Source organism: Chionomys nivalis, chromosome 17 (assembly GCF_950005125.1).
Source record: "Chionomys nivalis chromosome 17, mChiNiv1.1, whole genome shotgun sequence".
Lineage (NCBI taxonomy): Eukaryota > Metazoa > Chordata > Mammalia > Rodentia > Cricetidae > Chionomys > Chionomys nivalis.
The window spans coordinates 2875711-2892783 of NC_080102.1; the positions used below are offsets into that span (position 1 = coordinate 2875711).

Here is a 17073-nt window from a genome sequence, read left to right on the forward strand (position 1 = left end):
GGGGATTGTTTCCTTAGTCTCTTTAGAGCCGTTTTAAATTCCGCTTGCTTTGGGCACTCCCTGGGAGAACATCTTTACGACTTCGTGGCTTCGCCGACCTCCTTCTACATTCTTCAGACCCATGATAAGCACATAGACATAACACACAAAAGTCAAAGCCACAGGCCAAACGGCTGCACAGAGCCCTTTTCTTATACGGCTGGTACTTAGCGGGGGATTGGCACCTTGGGCAAGGTTTTAAAGCTTCATCACTGAAAAGCGTGCTGGCAACCTGCGGTGGAAGCACGACACTCAGTCTCCCGGTGTGACACCAGTGGTCACTTTATTCCAAACTCTATTTCGAACAACTTAGGGTCCATACTCACCTTAACATACTCTTCCTGTTTACTCCTCAGGTGGGTGAGAGAAGAGCTTGCTACAGGAGTCAGAACATCGCCCCAAGGGGACACAGTTGGCACCTGCTCGGTCTGAGAAGCGGGTGCCTGCGCCTGTGCCTGCACCGGTCTTAAAGCTGAGCGACTGAGAAGCTGGAGCCGAGTGGCAGCATCCTGAACATGGAACACAGCCGCCTGCAGTAAAGACAGAGAATCAACACCGCAAGTGTTCCAAGTCAGGGCAGCTTCCTGCCTGGCCTGGAGTTCAATGTCTAGGAGTGGGTTATGCCCAGGACTTTCCCAGGACTGCTTCTCTTTTGGGGGGTGGGAGAGTTGGGGGACAGGCAATCTTTTCCCACCTAACTTTTAAGTCAAAGAAAGCAGGTTTGGAGATGGTTCTGCGGGTAAGTGTGCTAGCCATGACATCCTGACAGCCTGAGGTGGTGGTGCACTCCTCCGGGTGAGATGAGCAGTGGAGGAAGGCCAGGAGCTCTACAGCACAGCAGCCCAAACAAGAGAGCTCCTGCACCAGCAAGGTGGAAGGGAGGCAAGAGCCAGATCCCTACAGTTGTCCTGACCTCCCCCCCCCACGTCTCTCTGTCTCTCTGTCTCTGTCTCTCTCTCTCTCCCTCTCTCTCTCTCCATGTATATTTTGGAGATGATCAATTACTTTTTCATTTAAGCCATTTGTCTATTACTGACAAATTCTCCTCTGAGGAATCGAATGCTGTAACAGCTCTGTGGTAGTCTGCATGCTGTGTGACCACAGCTGCTCAGTTCTGTGCACACAGCAGAAATACCGAAGAGAAATGCTGTTCCAACTTACTTTGAGAATCGCGGGGACAGAAAGGACTTGTCCTACAAACCATAGTTTGCAGTCCATTTTTAAACCAAGATCAAACTTGGGGGAGAGGGGAGACTCTTTTCAAAGCCTGCCATGGAATCTTTGCACGCTCTTACCTTAAGCACATGGTGGACAGACGCGAGGATGGCTGACATCACATAACCCCGTGTCTGTGGCTGACTTGCAAAGATCTGGTTCTGATTCACTTTTATGGCTGTCTTATACAGCCTCGATATTTTAAAATAAGGAGCAAAAGCATCTCTCGTATGAACGAGATCCCACATTACTCAAATGTGCAGTCAAGAAGTGTGCTAATTGGCTTGTACACCTAAAAAGTATACACTGTCCTTTTGTCAATTATATACCTCAATAAAACTGGAAAAAATAATTAGGAAAAAAGCATGTTCGATAAGTAATCTGTACAGTCTTGTACTTTGTTAGGGCTGCAATGGGAAAAGGTTCCTCTTAAAAGCAAACTGGACGAACCAACTATGGAGGTGAACGCATGAATGAGTTTCCTTACAACTCAGCTGTCACTGTGCTGCTTCTCCCGGGAGCTTCCCGGGCTGAAATTGGCCCCAGCAGGAGAACTAACACATGAGGAAGTACAGTAGACTAGGGGTAGGGGATTCAGTTAGTGGAGGTTTTAGAACACATGCAGTGGCTGCTGTTGACGTCGGAGTTAGAGCTCGGATGCAGGTGCGTATATTGAACTTGCTGGCGGACTGTCTTTATGACATTTCTGTTATTTGTAGCATAGGCCACAGTGCCCAATCAAGAGCTCCCTGGAAGGACACCTGCTGGACCCTGACCCTGAGGAGTGCAGTGTGCATGCACCCCAAGATGAATCAAAGTGTCAGCGGAAGCAAACTGAGAGGCAGCAGCCATTCAGTTAGCAAGTATTTATGGGATGTCGAATTGGCCGCAGTTCTTCTGGTTTTGTTTTTAAAGTTTAAGAGACAAAGCAACCTGCAAAGGCACGTGTTCATGCCTGCTGACCGTCTATAAAACATAGTTCTCCCGCCTGTAGTCCTGCTGGCCTCACACTTGCCTGGCCCGTACCCAGAGACCCACCTGCCTCTGTGAAGATGGAGCTGTCTAAGGGTCGTTCATTCCACAGTGTGTGCCAACAGTGAGGAAGAGATGAGGCCTCGGGGGGGGGGCACTGATCCCGGTCCAGTGAGCGCCCACACTGCTCTAATGATGGAGGACAGAAGAGGCTCTGCTCCTAGTGAATGTTCCCAGCCTAGCACCTTTCTGAGACACCTTTCTGTACAACCTGAGGAAAATCACCAAACAGCTTCATTTTGAGATGTTTCTAGAAGTTTTAGCTAGTGGCTCATCAAGATAGGCCAGGCATAAATTTATGGGCTCTTGTGGAATAGGAGGGCACAGGGTCTGGGAAGTGATCTCTGGGGAAAAGGAGGAAAGGCAGAATTGATGGAAAGCAGAGGAGATCACAGTCCTTGCAAATAAGGGAAAATAAATCCAGAATCTGTAGAGAAAAACACCAAGAGGAGAGACACAGGTAGAGACACACTGAGGTTGGGAGAGACAGACACAGAGAGAGGCAGCGATAGACCTGGCAATCATTAAGTCTGGGAGAAAGTCCCACAGGAAGACACATAAGACAGTACGTGTGCATGCGTGATGGCACATGCAGTAATCCTGGCACTACAGGGAGAAGCAGGAGGATCAGGGAGTTCAAGGCCAGCTGAGGGACCAAGTGAGTTACATGGAACCCAGTCTGGGAGCCGGCTCAGTAAGGAGAGGATTCGTGCAAGAATGGGGAGCTAAGTTTGGATGCCCAACACTCATGTAGAAGCTGGCCAAAGTGGTTCATGCCTGTAACTCCAGTCCTGGCCTGGCAGAGACAAGCAGGTCCCTCGAGTTAGGAGGAGTCCAGCTAAGCCAAGCTGCAGAGCTCCAGGTTCACTGAGGGAAGCTCTGCCACCAAAGTAAGGTAGAGAGCAACAGACAAGCACACCTGACATTGGCCTCTGGCCTCCACGTGTGCACATACACATGCGCACACATGCATATGTGCACACATACAAACACACTAAGTACACACCCATAGTCCCAGCATTCAAAAGACAGAGGCAGGAGGATTGCCACAAGTTTAAGGTTGACCTTGTCTACATACAGAGTTCCAGGCTTTCACAGTGAGATCCTCTCAAAAAAGAAAACACAAAAGCTTAACAATAGGGTACATGTCATAAGACCCTTCACATGGCCTCTGGGTCATGCCCACGTCTGATTCACCATAAATGGTGATGTAGTTATGGTCATAAGACAGGAGAGAGATCCAGAGAGGGTGGTGGGGAGTGGGACTAGTGCTGAGAGACTGGAGAGTGCACTACCTAGAAATACAAGAAATAGAAGCAGAGACCAGAGGCCTACTGTGGTATCTCAAACCTGTAATCCCAGCACTCAGGAAGGGAAGGATGGAGGACTACCATGAGTTTGAGGCCATCATGATTGCATAGTTTTAAGAAAGCCTGGAATAGAGTCAGACACTATCCACAGACGGGGCAAGGAGGGTCATGAGCTTTGTTAGAAACCTAGAATCCAGCTGTACTTTTGAAGTTTGTTGTGTTTTGAAGGAGCTCTGCTAGCAAACTAAAATAAGAAAAAAATGTATAAGGAAAAAATGTAGTCCTTTAAGAAGCCAGACAGTGCACCTGTCTTAAAGCAAGCGACTGTCCTAGTTGTCCTTTGCATCGTGTTAAAGCAGCCTTTTGCCTTCTCCTCCTGCTGTAATGGGGATTAAAGTGTATGGAAAAGGAATGCAGGTGACTCAGCACTCAGTGTTTGCCGAGATGTGCTCCCATTTCTAGCCTGTGTCTCAGGGACTCTTTCTTATCTCTCTTCTTCCTACTTAACATTTTTCTAATCCTCATGCCCCTACCCTGGTAAGTGGTATCCTTGTCAAAGCTGCTCCCCGACATACTTGATGGACGATCTGGAAGTAGTTCAGAAAAGGAGAACTTCTCAGGGAATGCTTGCTAATTGGGAAAGATTCACAGTGAGAGAGGCCAAGCGTGGTGCTCAGCAACGTGGAGTTACCGGCTACAAACCACTTCGGGCAGGATTCCCCCGTTACCTGAGTATTGGATTTCAGCTGTATGATATAAAGTTTCCGCCTCTCATTTGCCTTTTTATCCTGAGCCACAATTTCACGCCAGTTTCTGCTGACGTTCCAAACACTACAATAAACAAGTCAGGCTGTTACTGCATATTCTCCAAAGGTTGAAATTTTTTATAAGGTAACCAATAATAAAAATAATTTGAAAGGTCTTGAACAGGAAATTTAAGGTTAAAATTACCTAATGATATGATTTGATCAACCCGTTGCTTCAGATTCATTTACCATATGAAAGAATTCCTATTAAAATACTAAGCACATAGTGACAACTTGACGGATTGCCATTTCATTTACATCCCTTTAATTTTTTTTTAAAAAATATATTCATTTATTTATTTAGTAGGTATTAGGAGCAGGGGAAGGCAAATACATGTCATGGTTCTTGAGTCCAGTCGGAGGACAACCAGTGAAACTGGGTTCTCTTCTCCAGTGTAGGACCCGGGGATTGAACTCAGACTGGCAGGACTGGCGGCAAGTGCTCTTACCTGCTGAACCATGCTGCCAGCCCTGTAAGCCAACATAGGCCATGAATGGTGGTTTAGACCTGAAATCCAAGCACTTGGTTAGATGAGGCAGGGCTGCCGTGAATGCAAGGCCAGGCTGGGATACAGCAACAGCAAAAATTATAAAGCAGACATGAGCCATTGGGATATTAGGGTCATGTGATATTCCACTATAAATTTTGAAATCAACATGCAGCACATGATTACCATCTAGTATGAGAAGCTTTCTTCCGTTCCTGTATCTAGCCAATCTCTGTCACTTTTGGCCAAATCAACTTAAGAAGAACCCTTCACTTAAGTGCCAAATAATAGCTATACTGTGCACAGCGCCCTTAGTGATACAGGCTGCTGCTTCTAGGCTAAAGAGCATCCTGCTGCCAAGAGTGTCCCTATTTTATTCATAAAGCTTAGGTAGGACGGATGCAGCTGGAGACCAGCTTCAGACACTTAGTGAAAGAAATGTTAACTGGCCTTTCTCTCTCTTCCTAATTTAGCCAGTCAGGGAAAGAGACCAGGAAACTGAGAAAGAAGGCTCTCACCTCGAGGGCCCGGGCAACTCTCCAGTTGTCAACACTACTTCACGTCGCCATGGCCACTGCAGGTGTCATCACCTCTCTAAGTAAATCTGTGTGCTCTACCTCTCAAGGAGGTGGGGAGAAAGTCACCCATTAAAAGGGGAGCCGGAACCACGGGTTGGCTCAGTGGATAACGGCGAGTGTCCTGTCAACCTGACAACTTAAGTCTGATCACACATACAGGTGGAAGTAGAGAGGTCCTTCCACAAAGTGGCCCTCTGGCCTCCGTGACTGTCATGGCATGCACACACACAACACACACACACAAAGTGGTCCTCTGGCCTCCGTGACTGCCATGGCATGCACACACACACACACACACACACACACGGTCCTCTGGCCTCCGTGACTGCCATGGCATGCACGAACACACATGCACATGCGCACACACACACACACACACACACGGTCCTCTGGCCTCCGTGACTGCCATGGCATGCACGAGCACGCATGCACACACACACACACACACACACACACACGGTCCTCTGGCCTCCGTGACTGTCATGGCATGCACGAGCACGTGCACTTGTGCACACACACATACACACACACGGTCCTCTGGCCTTTGTGACTGTCATGGCATGCATGAGTACAAACACACATGGTCCTCTGGCCTCCATGACTGTCATGGCATGCACGAGCATGCATGCACACATACACACGTGGTCCTCTGGCCTCCGTGACTGTCATGGCATGCACGAGCATGCACACACACACACACTCTTCTCCATAACTATCTCATCATCGCTCATGTTACCAAGAAGAGCACCATTCAGACCATAAACACATATCCTTTGTGACAAACAGCTCCACAGGGAGGGAGGGGCAGAAATCACTGAAGTACAACCAGTACGAGTGATTCACACAAGCAGCCACCCAAATTGTCACCCAACATCCTGACTTCCCTGTACTGAGATATGCCAACATTCCTGTGTTCAGCCATGCTAATATTTAGACACCTTTGAAAGGCACACACCAATGCATGGGTGTGTGCACATGTTATCCGTCTGGGTTACACCAACATGTGCTTTACCAAACATACTCTGAAAGATGGCCGAACATTAAGAGTTTTCATGAAGATATTGGGTGAAAGAGCAGAGAGCCCAGGGGGGCAGACCTCCATCTGTTTCTGGATTATTACAGGAGATTTAATTTATCTAGAGATGTTTCACAGGTACACCAGACACCAGCAACAAAATGTATAACTTGCCACAATAGCTTAAAATAGATGTGTGGGAGAAAGGTCAGTGGGAGCAGTAGCTATAAAAACAACACGGACCTAATCCACACTTCACATCTTCCTGTGGAGAAAGAGATTCACGAGGCAGGAGATACTTGCCACCGAGCCTGAAGATCCACAGGTAGAAGGGGAGAAATGATGTCCATGAGAGGTCCTCTGACCACTGCACAGGCTCCCTATGCTCTGCCTGTCCTCGCTGACATGACAACGGAGGTGCCCTGCCTTGTGACAGCCCTGGGCCCCACACACTGCCAGCATTGTCATTCTGATCCCCTTCCTTCATCCCTAAACCCCCGCTGTTCTCTGTAACCATGAAGTGCCGTAGAGTCGACCACAGTGTCTGTGGACAGAGTTCTGCAGAGTCTAATCACTCAAACACAGCTGTCTTTCTCTGCTCTGTCAGCAACAAAGACACAAGGCACTGGGCGATGGTGGCGCACGCCTTTAATCCCAGCACTCGGGAGGCAGAGGCAGGCGGATCTCTGTGAGTTCGAGACCAGCCTGGTCTACAGAGCTAGACAGGCTCCAAAGCCACAGAGAAACCCTGTCTCGAAAAAAACCAAAAAAAAAAAAAGAAAAAAAAAAAGAAACAAGGCATATATCCATATTCTAAAATGAGAGCTAGCTATTTTTCTTAAATTCTAGAATTGGGAAGAAGCCGGGCGGTGGTGGCGCACACCTTTAATCCCAGCACTTGGGAGGCAGAGGCAGGCGGATCTCTGTGAGTTCGAGACCAGCCTGGTCTACAGAGCTAGTTCCAGGACAGGCTCCAAAGCCACAGGGAAACCCTGTCTCGAAAAAACCAAAAAAGAAAAAAAAAAAAAAAAAAAAAAGAATTGGGAAGAAATAATAATGTTCATTATTTGTGATAGTTTCTCAGTTACTATAATTTCTCTTATTTCTGATCAAGTGTCATAACTTTAGAACAATTTGTATTTACAATGGGATGTGAACTTTTAAATAAAACATTTAAAAAATTCTGTGGCATAAATTGGGCATGGTGGCACACACCTTGTAATACCAGGACCTGAAAGTGGAAGCAGGAAGATCAGGCGTTCAAGGTCATCCTCAACGACATTGTGAGTACAAGACTAGCCTGGGATACAAGAGACCCTGTCTGAGTGTCTCTGTCTGCCTGTCTCTCTTTCTGTGTGTCTATCTGACCATTTGTCTGTCTGTCTGTCTGTCTGTCTGTCTGTCTGTCTCTCTCTCTCTCTCTCTCCCACACACACACATACACACACACACACACACACACACGGTAGGAGCCTGGGGAGATAGCTCAGTTGGCAAAGTGCCTGCTGTGTAAGCAAAAGACCTGCATCCGGGCCATCATCAGTCACATAAAAGGCCTGGCACACACTTGTAATCCCAGTTGGGGAGGTGGAATGCGGAGGATCCTGGAATCTTGCCCAGCCCAATTGGTGATCTTCACACTCAGTAAGAGACCTTGTCTCAAAAAGTAAGGTAGAGAGCCATGAAGAAATATTGAAGACTATGGATTGACTTCTGGCTTCTACATACATACACCACTACCACCACCACCACCATCATCATCTTAATTTTTCTTTTCCTGACCTTGAACCAGAACCTGAGTAACCCTTCTGCCCCAGTTTCTCAGTATCTGGGATTACAGGCCTATACCATTAGATCCATCTTTTATTTTTGTTTTTAAATAGAAGGAATTACTTAGCAATCTCTACTAGGGAGGTCACTTAACCAACCTCTGATATGGGTAATACAACCGAAGACAGAAAAACAACAAAACAAATATCAGTTTAAAAGATGATGAACGTTTTCTTCCATGAGCAACTTTTATTTCTTACCTGAACAAACTCTCTGAAGTCAAGAAATCTAAAATCATAGTTAAAATATGCTTCAAATTTCGATACTGTAATTCTGTCAAGATATCCAGCTGTTCTATGCCCATCTTCTTGCCAATCAGTCCAGCCAGAACACGCCGCAGTCTGTCTATTTTCCCCTCATCCCTTTCCTCGAAGAATGCCTGGTCATCTTCCTGTTGGAATCTCTTCCTTTTGCTTTTCATAAAGAGCTCGTGCACTAACTGCAAGGCGGGGGTATTTGATAAGTTCTTAAAGCTTACAGCCCAATCCCTGACCTTCTCACAGGAGCCTTGCTGACCCTTCGGGATGCCTGAAGCAGCACCCACTCTTACTTCAGGGTTGGGAGTAACCATCTGCTTTTCATCCTCCGTTTCTGACTGGGAGCCTTGCTCCCGGAGAGTGGACAGTCTCCTCAACCTTCCAGGATGCTTTGGATTTTTTACGGGGTCCCCCACTCTGGGAGTCCCCTTCTGAAACAGTTCTTGCAAAGAACCCTCTTGGTCAGAAATGGAATCTTCTGACTTATCCCAGGTAAGGGAGCTAAAACCACTGTCTCCGGGTGTTGAAACACTGTCTCTCACTTCTGCTGAAGAAGAAAGTGTTTGGCTCCCCTTAAATCTAGTTTTTGATATTAGACTACTTATTGGAGTTACATACGTGGTTACCTCTGCTCCAGAGGTTGTCTGGCTACCAGAGGAGCCCAGGTCAGGACATGTATTCTCATCACTAACACTTAAACTGCTGTCACTAAAGTCGTGTGTGATAGAGTCTTTGAAATCGTTGCCTTGAATTGGAGACAGACATTCCACTCCGAATAAGCTACACTCTCCCGTGGAATCATCAACTGTGGAAGTCTTGTGCTGAGAAAACCTTAACCTCAACTTCCGACTGCTGGAAGTGCCATCCTCTGTCACTAACGAGCTAAAGTTGTCCTGCTCTGGGAAACGCTTTTCTAGGCTAACAACGTGGCTTATGTTGCCTTCCAGAGACCGGCTATGTGGATCGGAATCCCCTTTCAGAAGAGCGAAAGATAAGTCGAGCCGCCTGCGTAAGGAGCACGTTTTCCTTCTGACTTTAGGAGTCTCACAGAGTTCCGGACTCCCACCCTTCTCCTTCCTTGGGAAAGTACATTTCTTTCTGTGAGTGGGAGATACTGCAGGATTGGCGGAACCTCGGCATGGGGTTTCTAGATGCTCCTGGAATAACACTGGGTCCTTTTCTTTCTTATGAGAGCTGAGAGTCTCTGGCGACTCATGACCGTCCCTGTATTGAAAGGAAGAGGTGGAACAGAAACCTCTGAGGCTGGACCTCTTAACAATGACAGCAGGGGAGTCCTCTTTGCTTCCTGCTCCATGGCTGACTGAATACCTTTGGGACATCTTTAGGTTCTCTGTTTTAACAAAGTAAAAACAAGTTTATTCTTTCTTTGCAATCATGAGCCAAGCAGCTTACGCCAAAATATATTATTTGTGTTAAATACAGAGAATGGGAATTATATATAATAATTTTTTCAGAAGTTACTTAAAAAACTAATCCCCATAATATACCATCAGATATTTCCTAATTAAAACAGCACCTTGCTATAAAACCAGAAGGCAAATATCCTGATTACTTGACAACTGTGGGCAACACACTGTGCAAATATTTTATTGAAATGTTCTTGTTTGTTTTGTTTTCCGTGAGACAAGGCTTCTCTGTGTAACAGCTCTATCAAACTGTTTTGGAACTCACCTTGTAGACCAGGTACCTCAAACTCAATGATATACACCTACCTTCGCCTCCAGAGCACGGGGATTAAAGGGGTGTGTCACCCCGGCCTGGCTCTTGAAATATTCTTATTCTTTATCTGTGGGTGTGTGTGACAGACATGCAAACATGTCATAGCCCATTGTGGGGAACTTGTGGGAGTCAATTCTTTCTTTATACGGTGGAGATTAGGGAATCTGTGCTACATTGGTTAGGCATATGAGTAAAAAATGAGTATCACAAAAATTGCTATGATAAACACAATATTAGAGGGTCATTTTTTCAGAACAAAGTAATTTTTAAACCTCTGTTCATGTTTTGGCAGTTTTGACCCCATCCCTCATGATCACTGCTAAATTCTACATATGCCCAGGTCAAGACAATTAAACCTTGCTTTCAACAAATTGCATTGTACTTTAAAACAATTTATGCCTTCTAAATATTAATGAATTATGTTCATCTCATAAATCCTTTTCTCCTGTAACAATATTAAGTTCAATCAATTTGGTGAAGTTGGATCGAGTGCTTTTGTCCTTGTGGCCTTCTGAAAAACGTAACTATTCTGCCACCTCACCACTAGGTGCCTCGCCAGCCTACGATTTGGAAATGAAGCCGAAACCGTTGGAGAGTGGGAAGCCCATATATGCGCCCTCTCCCTGAGAAACCACAGGCTTTGGTCTGATGTCGACATTCTCGTCTTTCCTGTACCCCAAAATTCCTACTTCAAAACTTTAAAAATATCCACGCAACCACAGGTCGCCTGGCTTATTGTACTGACCCAACAGTTGACTGATGTTCACTTAAAAAATAAAATAATAATAATTAAAAAACGGGTCCTGATAAAGGGCTCAGAACTCGCATCTACAAATAAAGACGTCCAACAGATCAGAGAACTACTTAGTTAAAAGTAGATGCCCTCGTTCGTTCAAGTGTAATGTCTTACCATCAGTCAACCTTGAGTTCTTAACACTTGTCAAAGTAAGGTAAGCTTCCAAATAACTAAGTCTCTCATCTTTGTCTCTAAAGTTCATGCCGAGGTACAACCCCCTTAAAGAGAAAAACCTGAACAAATCAGCCGGGCGGCGCAGCGGCGCCCCGACAGCTACGGCTGGAAGGGCACCGGCGGCCTGCGGGGAAAGTCAGGTCGCTGGGGACGTCTCCGCCCGGCCGCAGCCGCGCTCCCCGGCCTTCCTCCGCTACTCCTGGACTTGGGGGCCTCCCCGGTTCCAGGCCTGAGCCGTCTGCTGCGGGCGGGGCTAACGGTCGTCACCCGGGCGAGCCGCGCGGAGGGCGAGCGGCGCGGGCCGGGCGGGCGGAAGGCTAGCGCACCTGAGCCGCACCGCCCACCTGGGGTCCCGAGCCCCCCTGCCCCGCCCCGTGGACACCGTCCGTCCGCCCCTCCCTTCCCTCCCTCCCTCCCTCCCTCCCTCCCTCCCTCCAGCTACCTGCCCGCTCCACCACCGCCGCCCCTCCCAGTAGCGCTCCGTGCGCCCTGAGGGAGCGTCTGTTAGAAACCTTGCTGTACAAGGGGTCGTCCCTGGAAAAGTTTCGCCTGATGTTCGGTGTCCAAGCAGCCTGCCAATCGAACTGCCTTTGGATGGTAAAGGCAAGTAGTCACATCATTTGATTTGGGGGTGAGAGAGAGGCGGTGGTCCCAGGCAGTCCAGCTGGCCTCGAACTTAACTTGCTAGGAGCCATGGCTGCCCTAGAACTTCTGATCCGCCTGCCTTCATCTCTCAAATGCTAGGATTACAGGGGTGCCCCCACCAAATCCAGCAAGATTACAACACCCCCCCCCATTCTTTGCTTTTGTGTTTGTTTTGAGACAGTGTCAGGTGTAGTCCAAGTTGGACTTGAACCCGTGATCCTCCTCACTCTGCCTCCTCCTTTCGCTGGGATTATAGGCATGTGCTAAGGATTTTTTAAAATAGTTCTTTTATATTTTCGTCCTTGTTTCTACAACGAACAAGCAGATCTTGTAAACAGAAAAATAAAAAAAAAAATAAAAAACAAGTCGTGAGGCACACACTACCGTCTCTACAGTCAGGAGGCAGAGACAGCAAGATTCCCAGCGAGACTGGTTCTATATTCATACCAAGTTTTAGGCCAGACTGGGCTACAAAGCTACCAACCAAAAGTTATGAATCCATAAGAGAGACTGTGTTCAGTTTTCAGACATTCTACTTTGGGGATCAGAAACATCCAATGCCTGGTTTTCACTCACCGTTCCCTGAGTGCAGAAGGGAGGCCAGACACAGACCTGTCACCCAGGGTAGCTTCTAGCTGCTTTGCTTTGGGGACCTCTCTTCCTAGGTCCACACCCATGAGACATCCCACCTTGGTGCTTCACCATGCCCAGGGTAGTGGAGTTCTCATTCAGAGCCTCGGCTGCCACCTTTAAGCCACTGGCAGCAGCTGCTATGCTCCTCTTCTCTGAGGATGTTCTCTGCCTGGATGCCCCTTAGGTGTCGTAAAAATAGGTGTCGTATTTATAAACTTAAACTCAAGATGAATAGGCCACAGCTTGCTAATGAGGCTTGTGTGTCCCGAGGGCTCTGGGCAGGTGGTAACCATTGCTAAAGCTCAGGTAGATTGGAGGGCTCAGCTGTTAAGAGCACTGGCTGCTTTACCGAAGGACCCGGGTTGGCTCCCGGCACCCACGTCGTACTTGCCGCTGCCTGTAACTGCCGCTCCAGGGGATCCGACACCCTTTGGTGGCCTCTTCCGGCACCTGCCCACACATGGCGTATACTCACACAGATACACATTTAAAGATGTTTAAAATCATTGTGCCTGTGGTAGTCACTCTTCGTGTTCGTGGTCTGTAAACAAAGATGCTGGGGTGTGGGCACTTGGGCTCTCTGATTAGCAGCTCTGCTCTCCCTTGCTGGCCGGATTGCCGCGAGCAAAAGGACTGGAAGTGAACAGAGCCACGTCTGTGCCACACCAGGTGTTCTGAACAGTCCGCCACATCTGTGCCAACACCGGGTGTTCTGAGCAATCCGTGGATTCCTTGAGAAATCTTTGCAACCATCTCTACTAAAGCTCCAGCTTTTGCAGAGGCAGCCTCATGGTTCCAGTTTTTGCTGCACTTTTGCTATCCCAAGCCTGAGTGACCTCCCAGTGACCCTAAAATCATCCCATTCAGGCCAGAGGAGTGGCACGGTCCCCAGTGACCCAGCCGAGACGCCTTTGAGCAGGTCTAAGAGGACAACACTCTACTTGCGGTACACACCCCTCGTCTAAACGATATGAGCAGGCGGTTTGGTTTACTTGGGGAGTTGCCTAGGAAATGCCCTGCTTCAATGCCTCCCCTGCTCTTGCAATGCCAGCCCCAATAAAAGTCCTTTTACCTTTAATCTCAGCACTCACGAGGCAGAGGCAGGCGGATCTCTGTGAGTTCAAGGCCAGCCTGGTCTACAAGAGCTAGTTCCAGGGCTGGAGAGATGGCTCAGTGGTTAAAAGCACTGGCTGCTCTTCCAGAGGTCCTGAGTTCAATTCCCAGCAACCACATGGTGGCTCACAACCCTCTGTAATGAGATCTGGTGCCCTCTTCTGGCGTGTGGGCAATACATGGAGGCAGAATGTTGTATACATAATAAATAAATAAATCTTTAAAAAAAAAAAAAAAAAGAGCTAGTTCCAGAACAGCCAGGGCTACACAGAGAAACCCTGTCTCAAAAAAACAAACAAAAAGTCCTTTTACCTGTTTCTATTTTATATTTATCTATTTTTAAAATTTTTAGATTGTGTGTGTATGCATGCGTGTGACGGTCGTAGTAAAACCTGACAGAGCCTTTCTTTTGCGTGTGGGTCCCAGGGACTGAACCCTGTTTGTTAGGCTTGGCAGTAAGCACTTTTACTGCTAAGCCTGAGTAATGCAGGCTGACGGGTAGTGGCATGAAGTAAGATCAGCTGCAGAGCTCCCAAGGTGCAGGAATGAGGGAGGGGTGGGGATGTGGAGAGGATGAGAGCAGAGAGGCTGCATGGACCCAGGACTGTAGAGTCAGAGAATAGAAGTCACAGGCCCTGGTGGCCAAAGAGCTCCAGAGAGCTGACAGGATTTTAAGGCAAGAATCTCCAGAATTGGTTTCACTGGCCACCTATCAGGAGCTAAGGAGACCAGACTTCCTAGTCCTCAGCACGAGTTGTAACATTTGTAGAGATGATTGATGGTCCTGGTCCCCTTGGCTTCGTAAGGGCCAAAGAGCAAAGGGTGAGGCTCCACAAGGCTTGCAGGACAGCCAGAACTGGAGGGGGAGTACTTGCTGCTGCTGCTGCTGCTGCTGAGGTCTGGGAAGAAAAATGCTCTAAAGGCCATCCCTTGGCAGGCTGGTCTTTCCAACTGGATAGAGCAAGAAGATCCAGCCACCCTCCTGGTAACAGTGGTACAGTACAGGACAGTACTGTAATGGGGTGGCATAAAGAACCAACTAACTCCCCTCAAGGAGAAAGTGCAGGGCTGACTTGTTCGTACCCCGAGGTAAGGTGGATTTTGATGGGTGGATAGCAATTAAAAGGCAGACAACAGGCAATTCCAAACTTAACATGCAAGAGCAGGAAGCTGCCAATCACTCATACAGACTATCACAGAGGGTCCTTTCCTCTGGGGACTCTGGGAAATCTGAGCGACCTGACTGGCGCATAGAGGATGGAGGACAGAATGAGCAGAAGTGAGGGTGGTGGCAAGGAGGCAGCAGAGAGCTACTGTGCTGCTCTGGAAGACAGCTAGTTGGGGGAGGGAACAACCTGGACCAACATGCTCAGTCGGCAGAAGCGACAGCATGAGGGACAAGGGCGTAGGCTGAGGGGTAACAGAACTGCCTTCGGAGGGAGGTACCTGATGAACGTGTGAACATGGCACTTGACTGATGCGCCCCACACTCCCACATACAGTCAATGGTACTCTCCCATCTCTTCAAATGAGTCTTCGCTACAGTCATGACACCCCTCCCCTCTGCAGCATTGACCCTGCATCTTCTTCTAAAAGTCAGTTATCTGGAGTGGGGGATGGAGCTCAGTTGGAGTGTTTGCCTCGCATGCATGAAGCCCTGACTGAGCCCAACATACACCAGCATGGTGGCAGCACAGCTGGAGTCTCAGCATCTGGAAGGTGGAGGCAGGAGGACATCAGCTGGGTAGACGTGAAGTCAGTTTAGGATGCATAAGCGTCCCGCTCCGCAAACAAATGCAATGATGTCACAGCTTGACTGTTATTGTCCCCATAAGCTCATCGAGAATGGCACTATTAGGAGGTGTGACCTTGTTGGAGGAGGTGGTCTTGGAGGTCTCATATGCTCAAGCCATACCCAGTGTCACAGTTCACTTCCTGTTGCCCTCCCTTCCTATTGGACTCTTAGCTCCTTCTCCAGCACTATACACCATGACGATAAGGGACGAATCCTCTGAACTGTAATCTACCCCAATTAAATGTTTTCTTTTATAAGCGTTGCTGTGATTGTGGTATTTCTTCACAACAGAAACTCTAACCAGACAAACTTATCTGGCAGAGGAGATGTTACAGTCATGAAGGTGGTTTCCCCAGGGGTGAGGCTTACACACTGCCTTCTAAGTGTGCAGAGACCAGCGATTTCTCCAAATGCGGGAAACCTGACTGCATAATTTACGGGAGTTGTGGGTTTCGTTCATACTCTCCACTTATTAACTTCTCCACCCAATCCAAACAAGGAAGAACTTTTGACCTCTGGCTAAAAATATCCAAATAACCACTGTATTGCAATTTTTCAAATTTAAAGACACTTATTTACTTATTTTTCAGGAGACATTTTATTACAAGTGAAGAAAAATGAACTCACTCACCAGAACCAGGCATGGCGGCCCCTTTATTCCCCAGAACATGGGGGGTGGAGACAGAAGGTTGGAAGTACAAAGTCATTCTTGCCTACGTAGCAAGTTTCTGGCCCTATTATACCTTTATCTACCACACTCTTTCGCTTCTTTGCTTCCTTTTCTTGGCTCAGGCTCCCATTCTAAAATTCTACTTACTTGTTTCCCACCAGATCTAATTTCCTTTTGAGGCTCGTTCAATAAAATGCCATGAGTTTTTTTCCCCAATGACCTTAACATTCAAGCTACGCAGAAAATGCTATTTTCAAGCATAAAAGAAATTCAGAGGTTCAAGGGAATGGCGCCTTGTTTCATCATAACACAAAGGGTTAAAGGCCTCAGGATGGCAGGACAGCACCTTCACTAGGAGAGAGTGAGCAGTGATTTCTGGCACTAAGTGAATGCTCAGTTAACGTCGTCATTGAAAATGGGGTGGCTAGCATCTGTGGGGTGTGTTCCACAGTGATGCCGACAGAGCGCTGGGTTGGGAAGTAGCACCAGTGTGAACTACTATGGATGTGTCTTAGGAGAGAATCTGTCTCTTTAGTTTTTAATAATTGACAACCGTTTTAATAACGTTGCTTTCGCCACCGTTATTTAATATAAATGACGGATGTAAAAGAACGAAATGAATGTAAATGACCCGAACTCAACGTGTGTTTGACTGAATTAAATTTTTGATCTCTGAGAGAGCACACACTCCCCACCTTTCTTCTTGTGTGAACAAACACAGAAGGGAGGATACTACTAGAAAAGCTAAAGCCACCGAAGGGTGGGAGTAATTGATGGCGCTGCCCGTCTGAAAGCCTTTCCTTCAAAAAGAGAGGGGGATGACAGGAGCTGTGGTTTGCACCGAGGAGGCAAGGGTAGAGGACCGCGCGGGTTTCGGCCAGCCTGGGCAACACAGAACACCATGCCTCGGACCTCCTATCTTTGCCCTCCCCAAAAC

At 47.6% G+C, this 17073-nt stretch overlaps 1 protein-coding gene and 1 non-coding gene across 2 annotated transcripts; one reads left to right on the plus strand and one right to left on the minus strand.

The window, feature by feature from the left end:
- Window positions 1-22: 22 nt before the first annotated feature.
- Fbxo43 (F-box protein 43) lies at window positions 23-11308 on the minus strand. The gene is made up of 5 exons (XM_057792686.1): window positions 11221-11308; window positions 8514-9921; window positions 4325-4427; window positions 366-569; window positions 23-271 (listed from the first exon to the last, which is right to left on the minus strand). The coding sequence occupies exons 1-5, from the start codon at window positions 11306-11308 to the stop codon at window positions 23-25; spliced, it is 2052 nt and encodes a 683-aa protein (XP_057648669.1).
- A 4464-nt stretch (window positions 11309-15772) lies between these two features.
- Window positions 15773-15937, plus strand: LOC130889232 (U1 spliceosomal RNA). Its single transcript, XR_009058510.1, has one exon. It is a non-coding gene; the product is annotated as a U1 spliceosomal RNA (small nuclear RNA).
- Window positions 15938-17073: the final 1136 nt, after the last annotated feature.